A 21,324-nucleotide genomic window follows, 5' to 3' on the forward strand; every position below is an offset into this window, starting at 1 on the left:
AACCTAAGTCTCCAATGTGTATAGCATCAAACTATAAACATTTTAAATGCTGCATTTCCTTTACAGATTTTCAAAAATTCCACAATCTTTTATCACAAAATGGATCAAAATTACTTCAAATCTGAATGATTTCTTAGGTGTTTTTCCAACAATCATGGCCAGTTGTGTAGTAGAGTGAGTTAGGTTAGTCAAAACAATCAGGTACTTATTCCAAATGAATGAAAAGCAAAGTCAGATCAGTTGCACTTGAATGAATGTGGTACCAAGTTCAATACCGTGAACCCATCTGGTGTCCAAACATTTATGTCAAATCATTCACTCTACATGTGTAGATAATAAGATGTGTATATTGATTCCTCTTTAATAAAATCAGCTGCCATATAAAAAGGAAGTGTAATTAAATCATAAGACAGAAAATAGTCATTTGTGGAACATGGCCCTTTCGGTACAGGTACTTGGATACTCATAGAATCATTTGAGAACATAGAGAAATCTCTAATTTGCTGCATGATACAATTAATTTGGAATGTAAGACGATCTTTATGCTGACTATAGAAATTAGCAATTGCATTCATCTTAGCAGAAAAATCATTTTTCAATGACTGCTGATAAAAATACTGAGCAGCAAAATAATCATTGCTTGGCTGTGGATTATTTGCTTCGGGATTAACTGGTCCTTCTTCTGCCAATGTATTGAATTTTGAGCTCATCTCATCCATTTTCATGTTCCTCATTTGCATCAAGTTAAAAAGAACATTCTCGTGAATGACTTCAATTGAATGGACAATTTCTTCTACTTTTTGATAAAAGAGTGGTGGAATATCTGGAGGTCTTTGTAGTTGAGTAATAGATAATCTGCGCCGTTTTTGAAGTTGACTTTCGTCATAGTAGGAGGGTGGTTCCCTATTAACTAAATCAGCTGGGAAAAAGTTGAAAGAGTGTGGCCTCTCAAAGTATTCACAGAAGTTTGCTGTATTATGGCATTCAAATGAATAAGAGGTCAAGTTGTTGTTAACAGCTGAATTAGAGACATTTAAATCACAGAACGAGTTCTCTTTATTTGAAGCATTTGAAAGTCGTTTTCTCTTCCTATTATTTGAAGCTGCAGACATGTTTAACTCCGTATTAGAAGACAAAAGCAAAGCCAAATAGATGTTTATCTTACAACACTTCCAGCTCAAGTAGCTAGCTCATCTTCTCAATTAAATCCTTCCAATGTCTTGGGTATTTATTAAAAATTTGAATTAGTTCTTTCCTTCCTTTAAAATTTTGAGAATGTGGTTTCTGTAGAAAATTGAAAGTTTTATCTCAAGGTTCTTAATATTTTTCTTTTTTTTTTCTTTTTTACAAAGTACATAAATCATTTCAATATAAAGATCTTCTTTAATATTTCACATACATTATTTCCAAAATTAGTGAGCCAATATGAATATAAAAGGAATTCATTCAAGCAAGCATCCAAGTTTCCAAGAATCAGAAGATTCTGAAGAATAGAATGGAAAGAAAAGAAAGTGCATTAAAATTTAGTATACAAACCAGGACGTGATGAAAAAAAAAGATAGAAGCAATTAGACTTTTAGAAAGTGGAAATAGAAAGATAAACACCTGTAAATAGAAACAAATATTTCTCTCCATAAATCTACTAATTACATTGTTCTGGATTTAATCCTACTCCATGGCAAGTGTCTTCTGCTATAACTCTGGGCCACCTAAAGCTTTGCGAGTGGATTTAGTAGACAAAAACAAAGATGCCAGTCATGTGTGTTACCTGTATGCTTATTCCACTACCACTTCACAACCAGTATTGGTTTGTTTACATCCCCTTTAGTAGTTTAGCAAAAAGAGACAAATACAGTTCGTACCAAACTTTCAAGAAAAAAAGCAATTCCCGAGTCAATTTGTTCAACTAAACCCTTCAAAGTAGTGGTCGAGCATGGCCACATTTCAATGACTGAAACAAGATATAAAGTAACAAAACAAAAAATATTTTAAATCAGTTATTTAACTGCTAATACAAAATCTGTACACAATTTAGCGAACGTCAAACTTAGGAAGCACCAACAAGTTGGAATTTCTATTTTGACAGATTCTTCTTTCATGGTGCCCCTGGAAATGCTCTGAACTATCGCAAGAAAAAAATTTGCAAAAAATGGGGGTTTTTTTAACCTACTACGCTACCGATTTTCTGGGCGCTACAGATTTAAGAACTATAGAAGCATTTTCAGATGAAAAAGTGTGATTAAAAGGAGATTTGGCTGTTTCTAGCATATCCTATGATAACCTTATTTCTTTTTCACTGACAAGCATTGATGTTTTTCAATATTTTCTCCCCATTAATAGCATAAACTCATGCTATTAACAAATTTCTTCTGAAACCTAATTTTACTGGTCATGGGATACGCAGTTTTACGTTGAATTTTTTTTTTCTTCTTTACTAAAAAAGCTTCTATTGTTTTTAAGTGCATAGTGCCCACAAAACTAAAATCGGGCCGGAAAGGGAAAGATGTAGGTGGGGTGAAATTTTTATTTTTTACATTTTTTTTGCTCGAAAAATCTGAAAAATCCTCGGCAATAACACGTGCGTGTGAGTGGGAAACATTAATTTAATGTGCTAAACTTATCTTGGTTGGTCAAAAGTCAACCGACAGTAAATAAGAATTCCATAAATACTATCTGTAATTCTGTATTGACTTGAATGGGAAAAGGTGTCGCTCAAAAAGGACTTCAGTTTGAACAATTTCCATGTTTCATATTTAGATGCTTTTATTAAATTCATTCAGTTGTTGGGCATAAATTTTGGAATTTTTTTTTTTTTTTATATTTACTGTCAGGTGACTTTTGGTCAACCCTGTATATCGAATTATACATATACATACAAGATCTGATATACACGTGCATACATATATATATATACACACACCACTAAATACACACACGTGTCTTCAGCCAGTCCTCTTCCACCTCGACACGAGTGTTTACAGTTGACATGTGCTTTCAAATCCTTTTTTCTGATTAGATAAAGTTTATCGTAGAAAGTAATGAACGAAAGTGATAATTCTGAGACTCAAGAATCTGAGTGATTGCCAAATCCTCGTGAAAACAGAAATTCCAACTTGTTGGTGCTTCATAAATCCGACGTCCGTCCACAATTAATATATATATATATATATATATATATCTCAAGGCGGTGCTCCAACATGGCCACAGTTTAATGACTGAAATAAAAAGATATAAAATAGCATTACATATAGGAACTATTTAAGAAGAGTGGTCCCGCACTCTTCTTAAATGGTACCTTACATATATGTGTAAAAAAAAATTGCTTCGATCAGAACTCTGCCAAAATTATGAAGACAATTAAACAGACAGTCAAATTATTGACAATACATGCCGTACATATTGAAAACCCCTTAAATAGACAGTATCGTGACAATGTTGATATTTTTTTCGGTGACTTTTTCATAGATTTGTGCACTAACCCATATTGCGATTTTTGAAAAAAAATTTTTTTTTCAGAATCGGAATCTCCATGAAAAAAAAAAAAAATTAAAGGGGTGAAGGGTTCTGTATACATCTCCACCAGTAATTATGACAAAGTGAAATTAGAATTTCTTTTTTTTTTTTTTTTGAAAGTTAAAAAAATGAGTACAGAAATAACAAAATCTTTTGAAAAAAGAAAAGCAAAAATAACAAACTCTGCCATGTGAGCCCCTCCCAATTTTAAATTTTGAACTTTTTCAATCATTTATTTATCTGTCTTTTTATTCCTATCCGTTTATTCATAAAATATATTTGTCAAATAAATGTGACGGTCCGAAAGAAGACGGTTACTGTTGTTTTTAGCCCCAGGAAGACATATCTATCTCTTTATACATATATCTATATGCTTAATGTATTTAAAATTTTGAAAACGTGGTTTCTCGCATATTCGGAATCTCCGTCGGTAAATAATTACGCGGGGTGGGGAAGATTTTTGCATATTCGTAATCTCCGACATCTAAAAAGTAGGGATCCGGAAAATGTTTTTCGAAAAAATGCATTTTTCAAGGAGAGGTGCGAAACTGCATTAGCCCCAATTTTCGAAATATGCCATCTGAATGCCTTTACAATCATAACAGTAAATTAAAGGAGTTTATTTGGTTAAACGACTAATTTAATGCTTCACATGATATACAAAATTACTTTCCTTCGATATAACTAATTGCCTACAAAATAATTAGAAATTCTGAAACATATCTTTGTTTTAGACAAATTAGAGAAATCGTTCTAAACGGGGGTTACAGTAAACAGCATTTATTAAGTGTGGATTTTCAAAATCAGTACTGCCTCAATCTAACGAAATTCCGATGTTCTAAAATAGTTCTTGAAATAGATTTAAGAATTAAAAAAAAAATCTCAATCTATTGCTTTAGGTTTGGTGATTGCAAACGGAACTCAATGAATGAATTGATAGATAGATTGAAAAGTACCAATAGCCAAAACTCTCGGCTCTTAAGTTACTATATAAATTCTGCCGATTAATAATAATTGACTTTGCCTTTCATCCTTTCGGGGTCGATAAATAAAGTACCAGTTACGCACTGGTGTCGATGTAATGGACTTAATCCGTTTGTCTGTCCTTGTTTGTCCCCTCTATGTTTAGCCCTTGTGGGTAGTAAAGAAATAAATATAGATGTATATATATTAGTTGCATAGCTTAAAATCAGTTTTTAAAATAATGAAATAGTTGCAGGCTGTTCAAATTGGCAGGCACTTAACATTTAATACAAGGAGAATTTTAAATCAGTTTCCAATCAAAGAAAAGGACTTTAAAATTATATATTTGAATTCTAAATCTATTATGTTCAAAAATTTCCAATTTTTTTTTTTTTTTGCATTTAATATATATATATATATATATATTAGTTAGAGAAGGGACCACGCGAAACCTTGCAGGAAACGTTCCTAACGAGGTTTTTTTCTGTATTTGTTTTACTTACGCTTTCGAACTTTTTTTTTTTTTTTTCACCTTTTACTGAAATGGGGAAAGTCTTGCCAAATCCAAATATTTTACCTTTTTAATTATTCAGTTATGTTGTAGTTAGCTCACAAAAAAAAAACTCATACTTGTTTCAGTCATTAGACTGTGGCCATGCTGGGTAACACTCAAGAGTTTAACAAATCGACCCCAGTACTTATATTAACTGGGGTACCAATTCTATCAGTCTCTATTTTGCCAAACAAGTTATAGGGACGCAAGCAAAGCAACACCGGTTGTCAAATGGTTGGGGGAACATATACACACATATTACACCACTGGATTCCACAGTTTCTGTCTGACAAATTCACTAAAAAAAAGAACAGGTAGCTATAGTAAAAGACACTCGCCCAATGTGCGAGTGAACCTGAATCCACTCAGTGAGAGTGAACCTGAATCCACGCGGTCGCTTATTAACTAGACAGCCTTGTTTGAAATACGAATTCTATATAATATAAACAAAAGCAATAGAATTATACTGAAAATAAAATTAATGCAACTTTCTTTGGTAATTTATCCTTTCTTTTTTCAGTAATAAAACTCCCGGCTGTAAAAAAAAAATGTGACAATCTTTAAAACTAATACAAGTAGTTTCAAACTAAAGAGGGCTGCAAGAAACATTATGTCTCTAACAGAATTTTCTTTTTTTGAATTTCAACACAAACGTTAAATCATCTCTAATACAAAAATAATTCAAAACTTACCTTAACGGTCCATCTGATACACACACGGTATTAACTGTGTCTGTATGAAAGTAAAACTGGACAAGTACTCGCAACAGAATTTTTAAAAATTAGTCTGACTGAACAGGGTGATAAATCAAAAATATCATTGTCTTTTTTTTTTTTTTATTATTAATTTCTCTGGAGTTCATAGGGGGTCGACTAGTAAGCAGCACGAAGTCTGCGAACAAGATTCAAGTTTATTGACTGGTCAATAGTTGAACTGTTCCAATTTACTCTTCCTTCCTCTCACTCTTACTCTCTCGACACATAATTACAATTTGAAAGAAACGCGATTGTAATATTTCGTTCGTCTACCGTTATAAGTTTCAAAAACTGAATTAAAAACTATTGTAAAATTTCGTCATAACTAGTTGGTTAAATTTTTACTCAGTCAAAAACAACTTTATTTTAATTTTGGAAAATGTACATCTTTTAGAACATTGTCATTTTATAAGATTTTGCTGGCAAATTTTAAAATTAACATAAACATTTCTTTATATGAAAGAAAATTACCGAAGAACTTTCGTCTAATTCTTTCAAATCTTTTTGTTAAAACTGTATTGAAACCTTTGGAAGGGAATTTGGAACTTTTCCTTTTGAACGGCACATGTCAACACAATTTCTAGTTAACTAAACACTTTTAAACTTCGTATACTGGTAGAATGTGCTTATAAAACATCATTTTTTTTCTTGGCTTTATTGAGAAAATTCTATAGTTTGTAAGATATTTCGTCTGAAATTTCGAACATTTCGGCAATTTTAACCAATCGCTGACCTCCATTTGGGGTGAAAACATTCCGTGCTGTATGAATATGTCCCTCGTTTAAGAAACAGATTGGGTTCATTTACATTTGCGAAGAAAAAAAGATACCCTTCTCCCACCCCTAACCCTAACCCTAACTCTAACCCTAAATCTAAAATAGATTGAAATGCAATAAATCGATACTAGGGTTATAATTAGGGCTGACATTTTCATTTGACACCGCTAGAAAAAATCCCACTTTGCGTAGCGGTGTCGTACGAAATTGTCACCCATAATTATAACCCTAGCATTGATCTATTGCATTTCAATCTATTTTAGATTTAGGGTTAGGGGTGGGGGAAGGGTATCTTTTTTTCTTCACAAATGTAAATAAACCTAATCTGTTTCTTAAACAAGCACAGAATGTTTTCACCCCAAATGGAGGTCATCGATTGGTTAAAATTGCCAAAATGCTTCAAATTAAAGTGGAAATATGTTACAACATATAGAATTTTCTCAATAGAGCCAAGAAAAAATGATGTTTTATAAACACATTCTACCAGTATACGAAGTTTAAAAGTGTTTAGTTAACTAGAAATTGAGTTGACATGTGCCGTTCAAAAGGAAAAGATCCAGGAATTTTTTTGTTTTTTTATCACAGCAACTGGTCGCACACCACAAGGTGAAAGGCAAGGCTAAGGCACTGGGAAAGTCAAAGGCCCTCAAGGGCATCACCTGACCCCTCGGTGAGGCGAGCTGCCTGCGTTGATGAGGACTTTGCGGTTAGTGCTCCAGTCCCTCCGAACGTCTCAAACGCCCCAGGTTGGAAGAGATAGTTCACTGTCAGGTCCCGATACTTCAAGGTTTTCTCCTGTTTGGCTATGGAAGCAGTGATTCTCCAATTAACTGCAGCATCCAGGATGTAGGAAGGAGCAAAGGAGTCACACTGTGGTGCCCCAAATGAGACACCTACTCTAACCCAAGAACAGAGGATTACCCTACTATCTGGTCTCTTTCTATCACTTCTGGATAACCCCAACGGCTCCAGAACTGAGGGGATATTAATCTAAGCCAGGTTCGCTTAATAATTTAGCTTGATGTGATGAGCAAAGCGACAAGACAGACATACTACAGTGACATCTCAGTCACCTACAGATGTCAGCTCCCACTTCTGTGATGTTCGTCTAGACTGAGTAGATCACCAATGTTGGCCACAGGCAGGGCATCAATCCAGTCCCCTGAGAATTTTGTACTAGCTGAAAGTAGGTGACACCTTGAAAATTGATCAGATTGATCAAGAAGAGAGTTGGAAGTTGCACCTGAACGCAGATTGTCCCATACTCTGTTTCTGTCTACCCTCTATTGTAACCAGAACTGACAAACCCAGCTTTCTCCACTGTGACAGAGCTTCATCCATCTCCCTGTTGGAATTAGTCCATGTTGGAGAGGAGAGGTTGTTGTCTACCAAAGGGAAGCAAGCGTGAATGGAGAAAAAAACACAGGGAAGAGATAAAGACGAGCACTTGCCTAGACCCCCAAACCGTTTGGGCAAAGCAGCTTGGTCGCAGGAGTCTAGGGAGAGTTTGACATTGACCAAGAATTCGAGTTTGATGAAGGTTAGGTCGTCAAAGTATTGGAGGGACGATAGGAATCTGTAAGATGGACTAACTCTCAGAAAATGCAATAGCTTAGGAATAGACAAGTGATTCCTACATATCAAAAAAACCTTGGTGGGCTCAGTTACTCCAAGATTTTTAAAAAGTTGTTCAAGGTTATCCATTTTGGATCTAAAGATGGATTCGAAAGCTAGGTCAATAATTGGGGCTCCAAAGGAGCACCACGCTGATGAAGTAGGAATCATGATTGAGAGGAGGGAGTCAACAAATAGTTTAGTAGTCTACTCATGCAAAGCTAGGTGGTTGAAGAGCCAAAGCTCGCATTTGGCGGTGTTAACACTTAGACCAAGTTTCTCTACAACCAAGTTTCTCGATCATCGTCCTTGCAGTTGCAAGCACCTTGCCAGGAGGACCTCCCAAACAAGCATCATTGAGGTGCCAGACATTTAGGTCTAGGTCGGCTCCCATCTTGTTAAAATCATTAATACCCAAAGCGAATAGGGCAGGCCCAAGTGGCTCACCCTGCCAGACTCCAGAGGAAGATGGGATGAGGTGGTCACCAAACGAGAGGTAGGAGGGCTTCTGATAGGCTTGCCAAGCAAAGTGATAAAGTGGTAGGGAGTTTGCCATTACTGCATGGAGAATAACGTTAAAAGCATTCTGAAGGTCAAGTTTGAGGATGACTTTTGGGGATTCATAGGGCAAGTTGATGAAAGCACTGGTGGCATGAGCAGCAGCTTCACAACCTAGCTTAGTACCCACTCCTAGCTCAATAGAGAAAAATTCCTCGGTCAGGCAGCTAGAAACTGAGAACAGGTACACTTTTGCTGTGAGCCGTCGCAGAGTACAACAAACTGCTATGGGGCAGAGGTTTCCATTGACCTTGGTGAGACCAAATAGTTTAGCCCTAAACAACAGGGGATGAATGTAGGCAAGGACACTCTTGGACGAGAACAAGTTTGTGAACTGTGTTAGGTTCTCCAAGAGCTTGAGCCCAACATCACCAGCTGACAGGGACTTACCATATATAGATTGAAAACATCTTACAGACATTAAACAATGATGATGATGATGATGACAGGTTTCTTTCAGTTTTCATCTACCAGATCCATCCCCAAGGCTTTGGTAGGCCCATGGCTATAGTAGAAGACACTTGCCCAAGGTGTCACCTAGTGAGACTGAACCCAGAACTGTGTGGTTGAGAAGCTAACTTCTTATCAAACAGTCACACCTGTGCCTACACACACGGCTATGCCTGACCTATATTTATTTATTGAAAGACACAAATAAACCTTTCTTAAACACACAAAAACTGTTAATTTCACTTCATTGTTTAATATTTGATGTGAAAAATTTTTGAAGAACTGGTTTGAGAGCAAGGCTGTTAGTATATTTAAGTCTCAGGGTTTTAAATGTAATTTTTTTTCTTCATCTATGTTGGTTAGTCATTCTGCTTGTTGTCACCTGATGCTAATTGTAGGTGAGTTCATTTGGATTTTTGTTGAAATTCATGGTTGAACTTTTTCTCTGTTTCTTCTCTCAGTGGAGGTACTTGTGGTATTGTGTAGTCTAGGAAGAATCAGAATTTTGAAGACTTCAAAGAAAATCTACCAGTCCATGACCACAGAACAGGGACAATAGGGAGGATTGATACAAACTGTATAAGGGGGTAGTAGTAGTACTAGTAGAATCAGCAACAGTAGTAGTAGTAGTAGTAGTAAAAAACTTTGGCAGTAATTGTTATAAACATAGTATCTTATATCTTTTACTTGCTTCAGCCATGCTGAAACAGTGCTTTGAAGAATTTTTAGTTGACTGAATTGACCCCATTACCCTCTTTTTCTTTAAGCTTGATACTATCTGTCTTTCTTCTGAACTGCTAAGTTACAGGGGTGTAAACACACCAACACCAGTTCTCAAGTGGTAGTGGGGCAAAACACTGAGACAGACACACACACACATAAATATGCATATGCCTAAAGTACCACACAGTGGGAAGCTTCTTACCACACTGAGTTTCACCAGATTATTTTCAAGAAATTATGAAAATAGCATTAATTTTTTTTGCAACTAAAAATAAATATTAAAGAAGTGACAAGCATTTAAAGTTATGTAATTTTAGCCTGGGTTCTTCTGCAGTTTGGCAAAAGTGACCAATAGAATAAGTACTAGTAAAACCCTTTAAAGTCATGCTCCAGTATGGCCACTGTCAAATGACTGAAACAAGTAAAAGAAAAAAAAACATATATATATATAGATATATAGGGTGCAATGGGTAAATTGTTGCATGCATGTGCATTGTTAGCTTTTGATCTTGTTGACTACACAGTATAGTAGAGTCAGTTGGGCACTGTCTGTGAGAAAAACAGCATCATTATACAATTCACTGTGCCAGAAATTTAGAAACGACATGCTGTACTGCTTGGCATTCATGCCAGAAGCTCCAATATAAATGTTTCAGAGTGTTTGGGTGTCAATCTGAGGACATGTACCAAGAGTGATAAAAATCAAACATCCAGTCTACACCATGGTGTTTGGAGTGATCACTAGTGATGGCAATGTTATGCTTCCATTCATCTTCCTACATGGCCTCAGACTCAACATGGAGGCCTACATCTAGTGCCTGGAGGAGGTTCTGCTACCCTGGGTCAAGAGGGTGGCTGCTGGAAGACCCTGTCTGGCAAAAGGACTTTGCACCATGCCACACAAGCAGAACCCAGTCATGGCTATCAGACAATTTCAGTGACCACATCACCCATAACATCTGGCCACCTAACTCCCCAGACTGCAAACCGCTTCATTATTATGTGTGTGGCACATTTGAACAAAGGACCAACAAAAGACGAACTGAAGGCAAAGATTATGGCAGCATTCACCAACTTAAACAAGAAGACCATCTAAAAGATTTGCAGGAGATTCCGAAGTCATCTGGAGGTCATGGTTGAGGCCAATAGCAATTTTATTGAATAAATTTACTTTTTAGTATTTCAAGATATATATGTAATTTTTGGAAAATATATGTTAAAATGAGATGTCAGTGTTATTTTAAATTTTGCATAATTTAGACAACAGTTTATTCACCACACCCTGTATATATATCATCATCATCGTTTAGCATCCGCTTTCCATGCTAGCATGGGTTGGACGATTCAACTGGGGTCTGGGAAGCCAGAAGGCTGCACCAAACCCAGTCTGATCTGGCAATGTTTCTACGGCTGGATGCCCTTCCTAACGCCACCCACTCCATGAGTGTAGTGGGTGCTTTTAATGTACCACTGACACAGGTGCCAGACGAGGCTGGCAAACGGCCACAATCAGATGGTGATTTTTACGTGCCACTGGCACGGAGGTAAGGCGAGGCTGGCAACGGCCGCATTCGGATGGTTCTCTTACATGCCCCCGGCACTGGTATCACAGCTACAATTTCCATTGATATATATACATATATATATATGTAGGTGTGTGTGTGTGTGTGTGTGGCATGCCGCTTGCCTTGACATCACAATAGTTGTAAACGAGCGTCATTGTCATGCAAACTGTTTTTTTTTGTTCCTAATATTCTATGAAAACATGTCTGATCATGAGAAATTATTGCCTCCTTTAGAAATAGGTGAGGTGACAGGAAGAGCAACCAGCCACAAGAAAATCACAACAAATTCCATCTGACCCATGCAAGCATGGAGAAGTGGACATTAAAATGAGGAAATGCATGCTACATTAATTGACAAAATATACTTATAGAAAATGAATTTTGGTCAGAACCTAACAATTCATGATGTAACAAATATACTGAACAGATGTTATGGTGATGCATTTATTAAATAACAGTTTCAGATTCTTCAAAAATGCTGTCTTTCTTTTTATGGCACAAGTATACTAAAAGAATTTATAATTTTCCTAGCAACCAACATCACCTACATATGAAAAATTGTTCAACTCTTTAACATTTCAACTGGCCATATCCAACCTCTCACACCTACCATACAATGTCATTATAAATATAATGTGGGCAAGTCTTCATTGCTTCAGCAAGACATCTGTTCCTCTCCCTCCATCAGTTTCTTATTCCTCCAGTGTATGTTCTGTTCACTTAAGAAGTTTTATCTTGTGGGTACTTGGCAACGTCAATGGTGCTAAGAAGTACACTCAGTTAAGAGTTGACAGTAGGAAGGGCATTCAGCTATAGAAATCATACCAAAGCAAACATAAAAATCAGGTGGAACACTCTGGCTCACCTGTTCTTGTCAAACCATCCAACCTATGGAAGAAGAACCATTAAATGATAATGATCACCTTCATCAAATCTAAGCTACAATTAATTAACCCATCAGCATTTACATAACCTGGCCCAGCCTCTCATACCTGCAATGTCATTCTAAAAATAAACAATCATAACTTCAAAATCTTGAAGCTACAAGATACATAATTTTTAAAAATGCAGACAAATTAATCTGAATGATAAAGGGTTAAAAATAATGTGAATAAATAATCATAACATTTGACTAATACATATATTGCCATTTACTTATCTCCATATAGTCACCAAGTGTCTTATTCCTGAATGTCTATATAGTACCAGATTATAAAGGCTTCTAGCTTGCATCCCTAATAAGGATAGCAACATTCTTATCTCCTAGTCTAAGCAGCTATACTGAGCTTGACTTCTGACTGAGTTATGCCATTTCACTGATTTTTAATAACTTTGGTTCACTATCAATTCCACATAGATGCTCAGCCATTCTTATTCTGAGAATTTCTCAAAACTTTTCAATGTTCTTTTATGCAGAGTTTAAGGCATCTCTGTTTATCCTCTATAAGATCTTTGCAAAGCTTAGGAAGTTGTAGATGCAGTTCTTACTTTCTAACTAGTCTTTGTTTTCACTTTGGTGAAAAATATGCAAAGTATGATGCTACTTTTCAATACAGTTCTTACATAGTATGAGTTATAGATTCTAAGAGACTTTTGCAATAAGGTACAAGTAAAATGCAGTTCGGTTTAATCTTTGCTTTGTGCTTTCAACTGACAGTGAACTTAATGAGTTGGATATTTGTTATTCACAAAAGACAATATCCTAATTTAACTAGGCTGAGTTTCAATGTTGGTTAAGTCTTAAAAAAATTCCATGATAGCATTAGTTATTAAAGGTGACAGTGTTTAACCAGTAGTTATCTCAATTGTTGATGTATTTCTTTTCCATCTTGCTTTCCCTCTGACTGGATAACCATGTATGTCCTCATTCTAAATCTCTCTCTCTCCTTCACAGCAAGACACCTGTTACTGTCCCTCTGTCACAAAGCTACCTCCTCCAATGCTCCACCCACCTCTCAAAGGATCTTTGTCTTGCAGGTTATTTGGTGACCCCCACCAGTGCTGGTGCATCCAATCCACACTGTAAAATGGTTGGTGTTTGGAAGGACCATACCAAAACAGGCCTCACTGGTACTGGTACCACATAAAAACCTCCCAGTCCACTCTATAAGGTGGTTAGTGTTAGAAGTGCATCCCACCACAAAAACCCTGCCAAAACAGACTGAGAAACCTGGTGCAGTCTTCTGCCTAACCAGCCCATCAAACCATGGCAGTATGGAAAACTAACATTAAATAATGATGATGATGAGCTGAAAGCCTTCTGTTGGAGCCTATGGAGATCAACTCACTACATCAAAGCTGATCATTTGGCATAAGACTGGCACAGCATAGACTTGCTTGACAATGTTCAACTGTCAATTATGAAGTTCTGCCCATAAAGTGGAGAAACAAAGTTAACTAGGAAATGGCCCAGCAAATTGCATGATCAATTTCAACAAATGACAGGGGAACTCTAAATTTGTATAATTTGAGGAAGCCATGCACATGTGTTAGCCTTTTATGATGTATAATATGCTGCCTGGACTGAGAGTCAGCAAAATTGTCCTGCTTAAGAACAAAGACTGACAATTTGGGTTACTGAAACAGTGAGATCTTTAAATTCCTTTCAGAGGAATTGGTGCTGAATAAAGGGATACAGTTCATCAATACCCATTTCTTTACTACCCACAAGGTGTTAAACACAGAGGGGACAAACAAACAGATTAAGTCGATAAAATCGACCCCAGTGCCTAACTGGTACTTAATTTATCGACCCCGAAAGGATGAAAGGCAAAGTCGACCTCGGCGGAATTTGAACTCAGAACGTAACGGCAGACGAAATACGGCCACGCATTTCGTCCGGTGTGCTAACGTTTCTGCCAGCTCGCCACCTTTTTCATCAACATATGATACACTACTGGAAAAATCTGTAGTAGATGAACTAAAGTAGAGCTCAAAAGGTATTTAAAGGTAGCCAAACATCCCAAGCTGACCATTTTCAAAGATGATATAAGAATGCATATATTTTTCTTAAACTAATTCAACCCAAGTTAGCATAAAAATAACAAAAAGATTAATAATGACAAAACTATTAAAACAAAAAAGATAAATTCCCATAAATATTTTTATTTTATTTTATTATGACAAAAAAAAATAGACTTCACTAAAGATCACTTATTTTAATATCTTTATTTTGACACAATATTATAAAAGAAAATAATACATGATGTGTCAAATCATTTTTTTAAAAGAGGTTTTTAACAAGTACATGCTTTAAAAAGAACAAGTTGAATTGACAGGTAACCTCTATCTCTCTTCCAAATCCAGTTAAAATAAGATGTTCTGAAGATGAGGGATAATAAGGTGCAGAAAGAATACATATTCATTTATTTCAGAAAGCACTTATCAATAATGCAATGCAGTAGAATGGAAAACTATTTTATTTTCTTATAGAATGATTATGTTTAGATTTATTTTCATTTGACTACATGATTAATCTAATTTCAAAGGAATTAAATACCATTTCAATTAAAATAGATTTTCTTTAACATTTTTCTTAATAAAAATCTTTTCACTTCTATTCTATTTCTTTAAATATCTGTTTTACCTTATATTTGTAAATGTAGAAATTTCAAAAGGCAGTCAGTTATAAACTCCATTATCACTAGCAAAAAGCAATAAAACTGATGAGTTTTTCAAAAGATGAAGACATTTATTGGCAACTCGTGACAACAGCACACACCAAGTTTGTACATGCCTGAATAAATAAAACAAGTGAAAAAAGACTTTTTCTTTTAGCTAAGCAATTCTAAAGTTTGCACTGTTACAAGATGAAAAGAACTGCATTAAAGACCCTATGGACAATGACATGACATATGCAAATTACTAAACAATACAAAGAAATCATGCTTTAGTAAACAAAATTCTCATACACAGCACATTCATGCAATATATTTATGTGCCTCTGTGTGTGTATGTGTGTCTGCATGCATGTAAGATGTATATCTATATAAACACATACACATACTAAGTTCCTTTTGATAATAGAATAAACATAAATGTAATTTTCTTTCACACATTTATTTCATAAAGATATATGAAATTAAAAGTATTTATATATAAATCAACTACCAAATAATTTGATAGGGAGATTTGTATCAGTATGCATGTCATTCTTTGGTGGTTGCATAAGAGATGGACACATTCTAAAAATGTGACAGTGTCTTTTCATACGTTGCCAAATTAATTTGAAAGCTGTTCCAATAGGGAATTCAGATAGATGTTATGGTAGAAAAGAGGGAGAGAGAAAGAGAGAAGAGTAACAGTAAATCAGAGAGGGAGGGGGGGGAGAGAGAGAGAGAGAGAAAAAAAGTGTGTGTGTGTATGTGAGGTGTGTGTGTGTGTGTGTGTGTGTGTGTATGTGTAAGAGAGCACGTGCAAAATGATTTTATGGTTGAGAGCGGTTTGGCTATTGCATACATATTACAATAGTAATTACATGGAATGAAGAAATCTTGTATGATATAATTGTTGCTGTCATCACACAGGTGTTTCTTTGGATCCGAGATAAAGGTTTGATGGTTAAGATTCTTCTCGAAGCCTCATGGCCTGAGATCTCACTCGCTTCTCATATTCTGATCTGTTTTGACTGTAATTATAAATAAAAAGTTAACATATAAGGTGGAATAAAAATTTTCAAGAATCCTAAAAGAAATGTCTATAAACATGCACAAAATTAAACAGTAATAGTTATGAATAGGATCAAAGATTTGAAGAAAATGCTAAAGTTTCTAAGGGAAGTAAGGAAGAACAAAACACCAAATACCAGATACCAACCCAGGTGCAAGCATGCACATGTTTTGAAGTTTTGCAGTCATCTGGTTTCATTTTTGATTCCACTATATTAACACCTTAGGTAAGTGTTTTCTAACATTAACCTCAAGGTAACTCAAGCCTTGGGAATGAAATCTGGTAAATGAAAGCTGTTCAGGAAAAACATCAGACAATCTGTGTACATTCTTAGATGATAAACTTAAAACAATCACTCAATTTTTTAACAACCCTTCAATTTAGTTCCCTCAATCTAAAGGGAACCAATGTAGAACAGAACTACCAGAAATGGTTCAAATTAATATATACATGTATAAAAAGCATTTTTGTCGGTTAATACAGTGATCACCTCACAATCATAAAGTTCTCTTTATTTTCACAGACTCCACCCCAAATAAACCTTCCACTTCAATATTTTAAATCTCTCCCCTCCATCACAACATCATGTTTGACCCTTTGTTGATGAAGTCTACAAATACATAACCAAAGGAGAGAATTTTTTTATTTTTACAAAATACTAAAAACAACAAATCTCAATAAGTTAAAAGACAAATATATTCTTGAAGAATATGTCCCATTTCTAGTACAAACATGACAAACTGACTAATTGGCCCCGTAATTTTAATCTGGGATTAACTTATCTTTCATTTAACTAATAAAGAAATTTTGTGATGAAAAATTTTTTTTATTGCTTCAGTCACTGGACTGTGATCATGCTGAGACATTGATTGTTAGTTGAAAGAATCCACCCCGGTACTTATTTTTAAGTTTGTTATTCTATTGGTCTCTTTTTGCCAAACTGCTACGTTGTGGGGGATGTAAACAAACCAACCTATTGTGAAGCAGTGGGAGAGGACAAACAAAAGGACACACACACACAACAGGTTTCTTTCAGTTTTCCCTCTACCAAATCCACTCACTCACAAGGCTTTGTTCAGCCCAGGGCTATAGAAGACAATTGTCAATGGTGTAAATGATTATATTTCTGTAATTAACCGTTGAAACATAACCGATTTCCTATAACACCATTGTAAACTAGAAAAATAAAAGCAAGTTAGGTTTTAAAGCAAATTCATTACATACAAGTGTATAGTGACAGACAGACAAATACTTCTAATTCCAGGTTGTTCAATTCCTATTAAAATTTCAACAGTGACTAATAAATAAATGTAAAAATTATTACCTTTACAATAAAGTACAATAAATTTTTAATATAATTTCACTAATTATAACTTCAATGTAATTTGAAAATCAATTGTATTGCAATATTGCTTTTAATTATTATTTCCACAAACAACCATGATTTGTCCCCAGCCTCTAAAGATTTTATTGATAAATCAACAAGATATTTTGCTGCTTAACTCCAGGCTAGCCATGACCATCCCATCTATTTCAATGCATTCAATATTAATGTTATCCCAAGTGTCCTCCTTTTATTACGGTAGGAGGTAAGTTGAGAGATTTGGCTGCTCTTTCTTGCAGATCAAGCACATCATTGGCTTGTCATTTTCAATGAAACAGATTTCCAACACTTGAAATCTCACCAAAAAATAGTTATCAAATGCAAGACATGAAAGTTGTTTTTGTTTGTTATTAATAAAAAAACTTATGTTATGGGGAAGTAAACAAACCAACACCTGGGTACAAACAAAAGGACACACACACACAGAGGTTTCTTTCAATTTTCCCTTCTACTAAATCCACTCACAAGGCTTTGGTCAGCCCTGGGCTATAGTAGAAGACTATAATAGTTTCCATTGTCTTGCTCTTTATCTGAAAATATATTTTCTCTCAACATTCACATTATCTTTAACTCTCAGTTATCATAGCAAATTGTTGGTATTAAAAACATCCAACATTTGTAATATAAGGTGTTAGCAATACACCTTTTATTAAGATACTTGTTTTCCTTTTTAAGATGGTAAACAGCAGTTTGCAGCAAGCTCAACTATACATCACATCTTTATTTTTTCTCCTTGTTTCTTTCTGTGGAAGAGCATAGGCTCGAAACGTTAAAGACTTTTTCACTTCCCAAGCGTTAAATTAATACATTTGTTTGTTGTCTACACCACCTGTCTTCGTTTTTTTTTGTGAATTCTCCCCCTATGTACCACTCACTCTCTCTCTCTCTCTCTGTATATATATATATATATATATATAACACTCCAAAATATATGTAATATATATATAATATAAATAATAAAATATATATAAATATATCTATAACACCCCAAACAACAAAATGTAGCAAAGTAAATATGCAATGAAATCTTCAGCAGAAAATGCCTGAAACTCTTTAATGTTATGATTGGATGTTATTCTTATTGCTGTTAACAAGGAACTAACACAGGTAATTTATTTTATTTCAGTCGGGCAATTTGGGGAAGAGTTATGTGGACTGCTCATGAAATAAGATTAATTAAAAGCACCCTGATTAAAAGAAAATTTAGTTAGTTTTGAAAACTTCAAAATAGCTTGAATGTAGATCTTACCAATAGATAGTGTAAGCTTCTGCCTGAGCGGGATCTTTGATATTTGGTTCATTCAAGAGTTCTTGGATTCCAAGTAGAATCTGAATATAAAATTTAAAATTCTTGAATTCATTCATTCCAAGATTAAATGCATGTTATTTTTTAAAACAGTATTTAGCAATATATTAAATGATAAAAAAAAAAAAAAAGTGAGGGTCAACTCCAGTTTATTATTTATACATATTTTTCAGACCAACTGATTAGGTAAAAATATTAAACATTGTGAAAAGGTTCAAGATGCAGCAGTAAATGCATAAGGAACTCAACAAAGGGGATTTGGGGTTTAATTCCTACTGAGTTCTTTTTAATTAACCATTGATTATTCATTACTAAAAATTAAATCTAATATTCAAGCTTTAAAAAAAAAAAAATTTAAAAAAAACATTTCAATATAAACAATTCACCTGCTGTATTTTCCAGCATACAAGTTTGAATTTTTCAGACCAAAATTTACAGCCAAAACAAGGCAGATCAACTTATACACCAAGACAACTTAGAGAACCAAAAATTCAATGTAAAAAGCAGCAGGATTTGGAAAGATAGTAACGATGCTTAAATATCTACACCAATACTGTTGAGTTGTATGCCAGAAAATATGGTATTAATGTTTTTCAAATATTTGTTGATAATAATATAATATACTGTTTCTCTGCAGACTCGAAAAGGTCAAAGATGTATTAACAATAAAATAATTACTTGTTTAATGGTAACAGCAGGTCTCCAATCTTTGTCTTCATCCAGCAGTGACAGGCATACAGTTCCAGAGGGGTAAACATTTGGATGAAAGATTGGTGGTTCAAATTTGCCTAAAATAAATTTTGTTCCAACAATGACTTTGTTAAATCACATTTACAATCAACATGTTTATTTTTTTGAAATGCATTTGAGAAACAAGCATGAAAGCTTAAAAATCAATGCCTTGTCATATACAATCTCCATTAAGATGATTAAAATGAACTATTCATACACAAACATAGCTAGAGAATAAATTTCCTATAGTGAATAAAAACCATTAATACAGCCCCACCACCAACAAACTTCCATACCAGCATAAACCCTCAGCAAATCTTTCCAATGTAATCATCTGCCCAGCATGTTACTAGTACTAGTTGACCTGGGTGAAATTGAAAAAATAAACTTAAATACTACTAAGCCTTTACTGTTACTATACCAATTCAGCTCTCTAAAATATGTTCCCAAACAAAATAAAACTTCTATATTTAAGAGATGAGGAATTATATACATTATTTACATTTGACGGATATTTGTCCTCATCTTGTTTGTTAACATATTTTGGCCGATATATCCTCCAGCCTTCATCAGGTGTCTTGGGGAAAATTTGAACCTGGGTTCTCATTCCTAACGTATTTTTCGATATTATTATTATTATTCAGGTCACTACCTGGAATCGAACTCGGAATCTTGAGGTTAGTAGCCCACACTCTTAACCACTGCACCATATGCCCATGGAAACAATAACATCGAAAAACACCTTAGGAATGAGAACCCAGGTTCAAAATTTCCCCAAGACATCTGATGAATGCTGGAGGGTATATCAGCCAAAACGTGCTAACAACAAACAAGATGAGGACAAATATGTCAATTGTAAATAATGAAAATAAAAGTTGCTTTACACATTCACTTATTGTACTTAGCATTAACTTTGGTGTAATGAAGATAAGTCCTAAAATTCAGTTATTTGAAATGTTGGTGGGGAGGAGAATTTAAAACTAGACCCCTGCTTAATGCCCAACTCATCCCTACAACAAAATCCAGTTTTTTTCAAGCTATTCAGAGCGCTAATCAAACTCACAAGCATTTATATGCAACTGATCAGTTTGTGAGGGATAGCAGCCATATTTCCTTCAAATACAGCTTATTGCCTTCAAAAATGAAGATCATCATCATCGTCATCTTCGTTTAGCGTCCACTTTCCATGCTAGCAGGGGTTGGACATGTTGAATAATGCAGTCTTAGCTATACAAAAAACCATGATGAAAACATCTTTTCCATCACAAGTGACCCGAAGATAAACAACTTTACTAGCAGTTAGGTTTAAAATCCCTGATGTTGAGTTCAAAGATAAAATTGAGAAGTATTGTTAAGCAAATTAGTCCAACCTTTACAAGGAAGGAATGGCTTAAGTTGTACTTGAATTGAACTATCACAATCAATAATTGTAATATCAAATATGTTGTAGATTTTTATCTCAAAGAAATCTAGATTATCTTTTAAAAAATACACTTCTAAAAACATTTAATCACTAAATAAATTCTTGACATCTTCATCATCATTTAACGTCCGCTTTCCATGCTAGCGTGGGTTGGACGATTTGACTGAGGAATGGTGAACCAGATGGCTGCGCCAGGTTCCAATTTTGATCTGGCAGAGTTTCTACAGCTTGATGCCCTTCCTAATGCCAACCACTTCAAGAGTGTAGTGGGTGCTTTTACATGCCACCAGCACGAGGGCCAGTTAGGCAGTTACTGGCAACGGCCACGCTCAAATGGTGTT

General features: G+C 34.9%; 2 protein-coding genes across 3 annotated transcripts in view; both read right to left on the reverse strand.

Annotated features, from left to right (window-relative positions):
* Positions 1-308: 308 nt before the first annotated feature.
* LOC118762106 lies at positions 309-18,411 on the reverse strand. 2 transcript variants are annotated; one of them, XM_036500377.1, is made up of 3 exons: positions 18,391-18,411; positions 5,722-5,993; positions 309-1,483 (listed from the first exon to the last, which is right to left on the reverse strand). In XM_036500377.1, exon 3 carries the CDS (start codon positions 1,110-1,112, stop codon positions 321-323), a length of 792 nt encoding a protein of 263 aa, XP_036356270.1. In that variant the 5' UTR covers positions 1,113-1,483; positions 5,722-5,993; positions 18,391-18,411; the 3' UTR covers positions 309-320. The 2 variants fall into 2 exon arrangements, with proteins under 2 accessions (XP_036356270.1, XP_036356271.1); XM_036500378.1 differs by lacking the exon at positions 18,391-18,411 and having other exon boundaries at positions 5,722-6,087.
* The window catches only part of LOC115224255 (ubiquitin-conjugating enzyme E2 E1), a 42,088-nt gene continuing 35,383 nt past the window's right edge, over positions 14,620-21,324 (reverse strand). The window contains exons 5-7 of the mRNA XM_029795066.2: positions 19,507-19,616; positions 18,772-18,851; positions 14,620-16,097 (exon numbers count right to left, since the gene is read on the reverse strand). Of these exons, the coding sequence (XP_029650926.1) occupies positions 16,031-16,097; positions 18,772-18,851; positions 19,507-19,616 (257 nt within the window). The 3' untranslated portion in view covers positions 14,620-16,030. The remainder of the gene's footprint in view (positions 16,098-18,771; positions 18,852-19,506; positions 19,617-21,324) is intronic.

Source organism: Octopus sinensis, linkage group LG2 (assembly GCF_006345805.1).
Source record: "Octopus sinensis linkage group LG2, ASM634580v1, whole genome shotgun sequence".
Lineage (NCBI taxonomy): Eukaryota > Metazoa > Mollusca > Cephalopoda > Octopoda > Octopodidae > Octopus > Octopus sinensis.

Excerpts from the sequence above, each read along its gene's own strand:
- LOC118762106 (XM_036500377.1), bottom strand. The coding sequence starts at position 1,112 with ATGTCTGCAGCTTCAAATAATAGGAAGAGAAAACGACTTTCAAATGCT.